We start from the raw sequence: 10,000 nt of genomic DNA on the forward strand, positions 1-10,000 counted from the left end.
GTGTGTGTGAGAAAGAGTGAGAGTCTGAGAGAGAGAGAGTGTGTGTGTGAGGGAGAGTGTGAGTCTGTGAGAGTGTGTGTGTGTGAGGGAAGAGAGTGTGTGTGTGTGAGAGGGAGAGTGTGTGTGAGTCTGTTTGTGAGAGAGGGTGTGAGGGAGCGTGTGTGTTAGAGAGAAGGTGGGCAGAGAGCGACCCTTTCTCCCCGCTCCCGAAATCATTGGTCACGTCATGGAGTTGCAGAAGGAGACCGTTCTCGTTTCCTTCAGCCCCAACTGTTCTGCACTCTTCACTCTGAAACAAGCGCAAGTGTGTGCTGCAGGAACTCAGCAGGTCTGGCAGCCTCTGTGTGGAGAGAGAAAATCAGATATTAACGTTTTGAGTCGCCTTCAGAAATCCCCCACAGAGGCAGCCAGGCCAGTTGAGTTTCTCCAGCTCTCAGTACGTTTCTCATATCGAAGCGTGTGCAGTGTTTTACCTTTTCAGTCTGGAATGGGCTGACTCAACACAAGGCCCCTGATGGTACATGTGGGCAGAGCCCACTCCCATGTGATTGTAGAGAGAAGGGCAGTCCCCATTGACACGGGCAGGACCGTCTGCCAAATGTATGTGTCTGGAGTAGACAGTGGACCCAACCTCCGCCGAATAGACCCCTAATTTGCAGCAATTAATTTGCCGATGCTTTTAGTAACCATAGCAACGGTGCCTTCCCTGAGTGCTCATTTTCATTGCGAGATAATAACTGTACATTCGACGCAATCAATTTGCAATCGCATCTGCCCAGTTCCTGGAACTGAAACACCTCGTGCCTGCAGAAAGCAGCCGGGTCCTGTACACAATGGATTAGATACAGAGTCCAGCTTCCTGCCCCATCGCCTGTTGTGGATGGCCCCTGACCCCTCCCCTGTTGTGGATGGCCCCTGACCCCTCGCCAGTTGTGGACGGCCCCCTGACCCCTCGCCTGTTGTGGACGGCCCCCTGACCCCTCGCCTGTTGTGGACGGCCCCCTGACCTCTCGCCTGTTGTGGCTGACCCCCTGACCCATCGCCTGTTGTGGCTGACCCCCCTGACCCCACGCCTGTTGTAGCTGACCCCACGCCTGTTGTGGCTGACCCCACGCCTGTTGTGGCTGGCCCCCTGACCCCTCGACTGTTGTGGACGGCCCCCCCGCCCCATCGCCTGTTGTGGACGGCCCCCCGACCCATCGCCTGATGTGGCTGACCCCCCGACCCTTCGCATGTTGTGGATGGCTCCCTGACCCCTCGCCTGTTGTGGATGGCCCCCTGACCCCTTGCCTGTTATGGCTGACCCCCCGACCCTTCGCCTGTTGTGGCTGGCCCCCAGACCCCTCGCCTGTTGTAGACTCCCCCCGACCCCTCGCCTGTTGCGGATGGCCCCCTGACCCCTCCCCTGTTGTGGATGGCCCCCTGACCCATCGCCTGTTTTGGCTGACCCCCCGACCCCTCGCCTGTTGTGGACGGCCCCTGACCCCACGCCTGTTGTAGATGGCCCCCTGACCCCACGCCTGTTGTGGATGGCCCACTAACCCCTCGCCTGTTGTGGACGGCCCCCGACCCCTCGCCTGTTGTGGACGGCCCCCGACCCCTCGCCTGTTGTGGACGGCCCCCGACCCCTCGCCTGTTGTGGACGGCCCCCGACCCCTCGCCTGTTGTGGACGGCCCCACGACCCCTCGCCTGTTGCGGATGGCCCCCTGACCCCTCGCCTGTTGTAGCTGACCCCCCGACCCATCGCATGTTGTGGCTGGCCCCCAGACCCCTCGCCTGTTGTAGACACCCCCCGACCCCTTGCCTGTTGCGGATGGCTCCCTGACCCCTCGCCTGTTGTGGATGGCCCACCGACCCCTCACCTGTTGTGGCTGACCCCCCGACCCCTCGCCTGTTGTGGCTGACCCCCCCGACCCCTCGCCTGTTGTGGCTGGCCCCCAGACACCTCGCCTGTTGTAGACACCCCCCCGACCCCCTCGCCTGTTGCGGATGGCCCCCTGACCCCTCCCCTGTTGTGGATGGCCCCCTGAACCATCGCCTGTTGTGGCTGACCCCCCCGACCCCTTGCCTGTTGTGGACGGCCCCCCGACCCCTTGCCTGTTGTGGACGGCCCCCCGACCCCTCGCCTGTTGTGGACGGCCCCCCGACCCCTCGCCTGTTGTGGACGGCCCCCCGACCCCTCGCCTGTTGTGGCTGACCCCCCGACCCCTCGCCTGTTGTGGCTGACCCCCCGACCCCTCGCCTGTTGTGGACGGCCCCCTGACCCCACGCCTGTTGTGGACGGCCCCCTGACCCCACGCCTGTTGTGGACGGCCCCCTGACCTATCGCCTGTTGTGGCTGACCGCCCGACCCCTCACCTGTTGTGGTTGGCCCCCGACCCCTCGCCTGTTGTGGTTGGCCCCCTGACCCCTCGCCTGTTGTGGTTGGCCCCTGACCCTCGCCTGTTGTGGTTGGCCCCCTGACCCCTCGCCTGTTGTGGACGGCCCCCTGACCCCTCGCCTGTTGTGGATGGCCCCCTGACCCCTCGCCTGTTGTGGACACCCCCCTGACCCATCGCCTGTTGTGGCTGACCCCCCGACTCCTCGCCTGTTGTGGTTGGCCCCCTGACCCCCCCCCCGGTTGTAGACGCCACCCTGACCCATCGCCTGTTGTGGCTGACCCCCCGACCCCTCGCCTGTTGTGGACGCACCCCTGTCCCCTCGCCTGTTGTGGCTGACCCCCTGAACCCTCACCTGTTGTGGTTGGCCCCCTGACCACTTGCCTGTTGTGGTTGGCCCCCTGATCCCTCGCCTGTTGTGGACGGTCACCTGACCCCTCGCCTGTTGTGGCTGACACCCCAACCCCTCGCTTGTTGTGGCTGGCCCCCCGATCCATCGCCTGTTGTATATGCCCCCCGACCCATCGCCTGTTGTGGATTACCCCCTGACCCCTCGCCTGTTGTGGACGGCCCCCCCGACCCCTCGCCTGTTGTGGACGCCCCCCCCCGACCCCTCGCCTGTTGTGGACGGCCCCCCCGACCCCTCGCCTGTTGTGGACGGCCCCCCCGACCCCTCGCCTGTTGTGGACGGCCCCCCCGACCCCTCGCCTGTTGTGGACGGCCCCCCGACCCCTCGCCTGTTGTGGACGGCCCCCCGACCCCTCGCCTGTTGTGGACGGCCCCCCGACACCTCGCCTGTTGTGGACGGCCCCCTGACCCCTCGCCTGTTGTGGACGGCCCCCTCACCCCTCGCCTTTTGTGGACGGCCCCCTCACCCCTCGCCTTTTGTGGACGGCCCCCTCACCCCTCGCCTTTTGTGGACGGCCCCCTGACCCCTCGCCTTTTGTGCACGGCACCCTGACCCCTCGCCTGTTGTGGCTGACCCCCCACCCCTCGCCTGTTGTAGACGGCCCCCCGACTCGCCTGTTGTGGATGGCCCCCTGACCCCTCCCCTGTTGCGAATGGCCCCCTGACCCCTTGCCTGTTGCGGATGGCCCCCTGACCCCTCGCCTGTTGCGGACGGCCCCCTGACCCCTCGCCTGTTGCGGACGGCCCCCTGACCCATCGCCAGTTTTGGCTGACCCCTGACCCCTCGCCTGTTGCGGATGGCTCCCCGACCCCTCGCCTGTTGCGGATAGCCCCCCGACCCCTCGCCTGTTGTGGCTGACCCCCCTGACCCCTCGCCTGTTGTGGCTGACCCCCCTGACCCCTCGCCTGTTGTGGATGCCCCCCTGACCCCTCGCCTGTTGTGGATGGCCCCCTGACCCCTCGCCTGTTGCGGACGCCCCCCTGACCCATCGCCAGTTTTGGCTGACCCCTGACCCCTCGCCTGTTGCGGATGACTCCGCGACCCCTCGCCTGTTGCGGATAGCCCCCTGACCCCTCGCCTGTTGTGGCTGACCCCCCTGACCCCTCGCCTGTTGTGGATGGCCCCCTGACCCCTCGCCTGTTGTGGATGGCCCCCTGACCCCTCGCCTGTTGTGGATGGCCCCCTGACCCATCGCCAGTTTTGGCTGACCCCTGACCCCTCGCCTGTTGCGGATGACTCCGCGACCCCTCGCCTGTTGCGGATAGCCCCCTGACCCCTCGCCTGTTGTGGCTGACCCCCCTGACCCCTCGCCTGTTGTGGATGGCCCCCTGACCCCTCGCCTGTTGTGGATGGCCCCCTGACCCCTCGCCTGTTGTGGATGGCCCCCTGACCCCTCGCCTGTTGTGGATGGCCCCCTGACCCCTCGCCTGTTGTGGATGGCCCCCTGACCCCTTGCCTGTTGTGGATGGCCCCCTGACCCCTTGCCTGTTGTGGACGGCCCCCTGACCCCTCGCCTGTTGTGGATGGCCCCCTGACCCCTCGCCTTTTGTGGACGGCCCCCTGACCCCTCGCCTTTTGTGGACGGCCCCCTGACCCCTCGCCTTTTGTGGACGGCCCCCTGACCCCTCGCCTTTTGTGGACGGCCCCCTGACCCCTCGCCTTTTGTGGACGGCCCCCTGACCCCTCGCCTTTTGTGGACGGCCCCCTGACCCCTCGCCTGTTGTGGCTGACCCCCCACTCCTCGCCTGTTGTAGACGGCCCCCCGACTCGCCTGTTGTAGACGGCCCCCTGACCCCTCCCCTGTTGCGGATGGCCCCGGCTCTCCCCTGTTGCGAATGGCCCCCTGACCCCTTGCCTGTTGCGGATGGCCCCCGACCCCTCGCCTGTTGTGGACGCCCCCCGACCACTCGCCCTTTGCGGACCGCCCCCTGACCCCTCGCCTGTTACGGACGGCCCCCTGACCCCTCGCCTGTTGCGGACGGCCCCCTGACCCCTCGCCTGTTGCGGACGGCCCCCTGACCCCTCGCCTGTTGCGGACGGCCCCCTGACCCCTCGCCTGTTGCGGACGGCCACCCGACCCCTCGCCTGTTGCGGACGGCCGCCCCGACCCCTCGCCTGTTGCGGACGGCCGCCCCGACCCCTCGCCTGTTGCGGACGGCCGCCCCGACCCCTCGCCTGTTGCGGACGGCCGCCCCGACCCCTCGCCTGTTGCGGACGGCCGCCCCGACCCCTCGCCTGTTGCGGACGGCCGCCCCGACCCCTCGCCTGTTGCGGACGGGCCCCGGACCCCTCGCCTGTTGCGGACGGGCCCCTGACCCCTCGCCTGTTGCGGGCTGACCCCCTGACCCCTCGCCTGTTGCGGGCTGACCCCCTGACCCCTCGCCTGTTGCGGGCTGACCCCCTGACCCCTCGCCTGTTGCGGGCTGACCCCCTGACCCCTCGCCTGTTGCGGGCTGACCCCCTGACCCCTCGCCTGTTGCGGGCTGACCCCCTGACCCCTCGCCTGTTGCGGACGGCCCCCTGACCCCTCACCTGTTGCGGACGGGCCCATGCTTGAGACTTGAAATAAAATCCTGCGACAGAGGCAGGTCATCAAGTTACATGGAGCAATCCAAGGGAAGGTCGTCAAAGAAACAACGAGAGATGCGGCTTCTTTACCTCTAAAGTCAAAGTGCTTCTCTGGTCCCCCACCCCCCAGATCAGTGCTAATCCACATCTGGGACTGGGTCTAGTGCTGGGACTTGGCAGATGACCATCACCAGCAGAACATTATATTACACCGTGCCAGAGTGAGACTTCCAGTTGGCACCAACACCTCATGAGATGTGGCTCAGTTCAACGATCACACCTTGAGTGTGATTATGGCGTGTTGTGTGACAAGAAGGGGGACAGTCTACCAGGACCATAAGGACAGGCCCAGTGGTTAGCACGGCTGCCTCACAGCGCTGGGGACCCGGGGTCAATCCCACCCTCTGGTGACTGACTGTGTGGACTTTCACATTCTCCCCGTGTCTGCGTGGGATTCCTCCGGGTGCTCCGGTTTCCCCCCACAGTCCAAATATGTGCAGGTTAGGGTGGATTGGCCATGCTAAATTGTCCCATAGTGTCTAGGGGCATGCAGGTTAGGTGGTTGGGCGATGGCAAATTACCCATAGTGCCGAGAGGCGTGCAGGCTACGTGATTGGGTCATGGTAAATTACCCATAGTGTCTAGGGGCATGCAGACTAGGTGATTGGGCCATGGGAAATTACCCATAGTGCCTAGGGGTGTGCAGGCTCGGTGGATGGGCCATAGGAAATTACCCATAGTGCCTAGGGGTGTGCAGGCTCGGTGGATGGGCCATAGGAAATTACCCATAGTGCCGAGGGGTGTGCAGGCTCGGTGGATGGGCCATCGGAAATTACCCATAGTGCCGAGGGCTGTGCAGGCTCGGTGGATGGGCCATGGGAAATTACCCATAGTGCCGAGGGCTGTGCAGGCTTGGTGTAAGGGCTAGGTTAGAGGAATATTGTCAGGGTGGATCTGGGTTTGGGTGGGGTGTTCTTTGGAGGGTAAGTATGGACTCAATGGGCTGAAATGGTGATGGTGAGGGCACGGGAGGAGAAGTGTGTGAGAGATATCATCGTTTGATTCAATGTGTTCATATGAATGGCTCTTGTACTATTTCTCAGTGACCCCCACCTGCGAGGGAGTGTGTGTGTTTGTGTGTGCGCGCGCGCAGTGTTATTACTGAGCGATGGAGAAATATGACGGTTTATTCCTTGTATGCCATGTTTCCCGCAGTGGCAAACCTTGGGCAGATGACACCAGTCAACTAGGACCTGACAAACACGCTCGGGACATCCCTTCCCTAGACAAGTACGCCATGGAGCGTTGGGAGGTGCGTCACTTCATTGATGTCTGTCTCTCTCTGTCTCTGTCTGTCTGTCTCTCTCTCTCTCTCTGTCTGTGTCTGTCTCTGTCTGTCTGTCTCTCTCTCTCTCTCTCTCTCTGTCTGTCTCTGTCTGTCTGTCTCTCTCTCTCTGTCTGTCTCTGTCTGTCTCTCTCTCTCGGTCTGTCTCTGTCTATGTCTCTCTCTCTCTCTCTCTCTCTCTGTGTCTCTCTGTCTCTCTGTCTCTCTCTGTCTGTCTCTCTGTCTCTCTCTCTCTCTCTGTCTCTCTCTCTCTGTCTTTCTCTCCATCTCTGTCTCTCTGTCTGTCTCTCTCTCTCTGTCTATGTCTCCCGCTCTGTCTATGTCTCTCTCTCTGTCTATGTCTCTCTCTCTCTCTCTGTCTCTCTCTCTGTCTCTCTCTCTCTCTCTGTCTCTCTCTCTCTGTCTTTTTCTGTCTGTCTCTCCATCTCTGTCTGTCTGTCTCTGTCTCTCTCTCGGTTTAATTGCACACTTCTCGTTAACACTATATAATGAGCAGTCAGGAACTGGCCGTTCACTCTACCCAAGAATAGTGTGTGGGACATGATGCATTGACCGATTCTGTCAAATCCTTGTGTGCAAACCTTTCCGTCCAATACTAAAGCGTGCATATGTGTTTTGTGGGCGATGTTGTGTGAGGCAGGCCCTTGTATCTGATCTCAGTTCGTTTCTGTAGGTTTAAGTTTGTTAACTTTCACCGTCTTACATCCAAAGATGTGCAGGTTAGGGTGGATTGGCCGTGCTAAACTGCCCTCCATATTCAGGGATGTGTAGGGTTTAGCTGCATGAGTCCAGGGTAAAGGTAGAGTCTGGGTGGGGTACTCTTTGGGCTTGTGGGGCTGAAGGGTCTGCTTCCACACTGTCTGGATTCTATGACTCTATAACATGGGAGAAGCGATGGCCTAATGACGTTATCGCTGGGCTGTTAACCCAGAGATCCAGGTAACGTTCTGAGGACCCGGCTTCAAATCCCACCACGGCCAACGGTAGAGTTTGAATTCAACAAAAAAAATTCTGGAATTCGGGGTCGCATGAAGACCATGAATCCATTGTTGGGAAAAACCCACCTGGCTCCCTGATGCCCTCTCGGGAGGGAAATCAGGATCTGGCCTGTGTGTGACTGCAGACCCACAGCAAGGTGGTTGACTCTTAAACTGCCTTCTGGGTCATTAGGGATGGGCGATAAATACTGGGCCTAGCCAGAGACGCCCTCATCCCGTGAACGGATGAAGGAGAGAAAGATTATCGAAGCCATAATTAGGAGATCCTTCCATTTCAGCCACTCAATATCTCCCAACTCACCTGCCTGCCTGAGGGTTCGTGTGTTGTGGATGGTGAATGGAGAGAGAGGAGGTGGGTTACTCACTGCAAGATTCCGAGCTTCTGCCCTACTCTTGTCGTCACAGTGTTCCTACCTGACTAGTCCAGTTTCTGGTCAGTACTAAGTCCCAGGGTGCTGACAGTGGCCAAGAAGTGATGCTAAAGCCCATTGGATGTCCAGTAACCACGGTGAGGTTGTCTCTTACTGGAGGACCTAACCGCCATTTAAATGGTGTGATTGCTACCTGCACCTTTTATTTTATTTCCAAACCGGAATTTTTGTCCCAAGTCTTGCTGTTTATGGATCCAGATCGCTTCCCTATCTGTGGGCGTGGGAGCGGAGCTGAACACTGGCGAACATCCCCACCTCTGACCTTTATGACAGAGGGAAGGTGATTGATGAAGCAGCTGAAGGTGGTTGGGCCTCGGACACTCCCCTGAGGGACTCCTGCAGAGATGCTGTCAATCTGAGGTGACTGACCTCCAACAACCGCGGCCATCTTCCAGACTCCGACCAGCGGAGTGTTTGGGCCCTGATTTCCCGTTGTGTCAGGGCTCCTCGACGCCACGCTGGGTCAAACGCGGCCTTGCCGTCAAGGGCTGTCCCTCTCCCCTCCCCTCTGGGAGTCAGCTATTTTGTCCATGTTTGAACCAGGGCTGTGATGAGGTCCGGGAGCTGGGTGGCCCTGACGGAACCCAAACTGGGCGTCAGTGAGGAATAGAAACAGAGATAGAGACTGCTGCAGCAACTAGGTAGGCCTGTGGGAGACAGAAAACAAGTGCTAACGTTTCAGGTCCAGTGACCCTTTCTTTTGAGCCACCTTTTGCCTGTCTAAGGCTCCAGCACTCCCTGGTTCTTTGCTTCCTGTCAGCGAGCAGATGATTGCTGAATGAGTGCTGCTTGATCGCACTGTTCACGCCGTCCCTCCATCACGTCACTTGAAGTAGTACTGGGGCAAGCAGTTGGCCAAGTTGGGTTTGCCCAGGTTTTTTTGTGAGCCGGGCGTACGTGGGCATTGGACGGGTGGATGCCAGTGTTGCAGCTTGGCTTGGGAGGGCAGACGTCCTCAGCAATATCGCTGGGAAGTTGGCAGGGCCCGCAGTCTTTAAGAGTGCAGCCATTACCCGATATCGTGGCCTGGGTGGCATTGAACAGAGTTGGGGCCTCAGGTAGAACATTCCAGCGCAGTACAGGCCCTTCGGCCCTCAATGTTGGGCCGAGAGAGAGAGAGAGACACAGCAACACAGACAGAGAGAGAGAGAGACACACACACAGCGACACAGACAGAGAGAGAGACACACACAGCGACAGAGAGAGAGAGAGAGAAAGAGAGAGACACACAACAACACACAGAGAGAGAGAGAGACACACACAGCGACACAGAGAGAGAGAGAGAGAGAGACACAACAACACACAGAGAGAGAGAGAGACACACACAGCGACACGGACAGAGAGAGAGAGAGAGAGAGGGAGACACTCAGCGACACAGACAGAGAGAGAGACAGACACAGCAACACAGACAGAGAGAGAGAGACACACACAACAACACAGAGAGAGAGAGAGACACACAACAACACACAGAGAGAGAGAGAGACACACACACAGCGACACGGACAGAGAGAGAGAGAGAGAGAGAGACACTCAGCGACACAGAGAGAGACAGACACAGCAACACAGACAGAGAGAGAGAGACACATACAGCAACACAGAGAGAGAGAGACACACACACACAGCGACACAGAGAGAGAGAGAGAGAGAGACACACACACAACAACACAGAGAGAGAGAGAGAGAGACACAACAACACAGAGAGAGAGACACACACAGCGACACGGACAGAGAGAGAGACACACACAGCGACACGGACAGAGAGAGAGAGACACACACAGCGACACGGACAGAGAGAGAGAGACACACACAGCGACACAGACAGGGAGAGAGAGGGAGAGACACACACAGCGACATGGACAGAGAGAGAGAG

At 60.3% G+C, this 10,000-nt stretch overlaps 1 protein-coding gene across 1 annotated transcript in view; it reads left to right on the top strand.

Annotated features, from left to right (window-relative positions):
* Positions 1-10,000, top strand: part of gtf2h4 (general transcription factor IIH, polypeptide 4) — a 91,142-nt gene that overhangs the window by 19,623 nt on the left and 61,519 nt on the right. Inside the window, exon 5 of the mRNA XM_087978962.1 lies at positions 6,572-6,668. Coding sequence (XP_087835088.1) covers positions 6,572-6,668 — 97 coding nt within the window. The remainder of the gene's footprint in view (positions 1-6,571; positions 6,669-10,000) is intronic.

This window comes from Chiloscyllium plagiosum, unplaced genomic scaffold (genome assembly GCF_037043375.1).
Source record: "Chiloscyllium plagiosum isolate Xiang-an unplaced genomic scaffold, Cpla_swu_hap1 HiC_scaffold_35, whole genome shotgun sequence".
NCBI classification, from domain to species: domain Eukaryota; kingdom Metazoa; phylum Chordata; class Chondrichthyes; order Orectolobiformes; family Hemiscylliidae; genus Chiloscyllium; species Chiloscyllium plagiosum.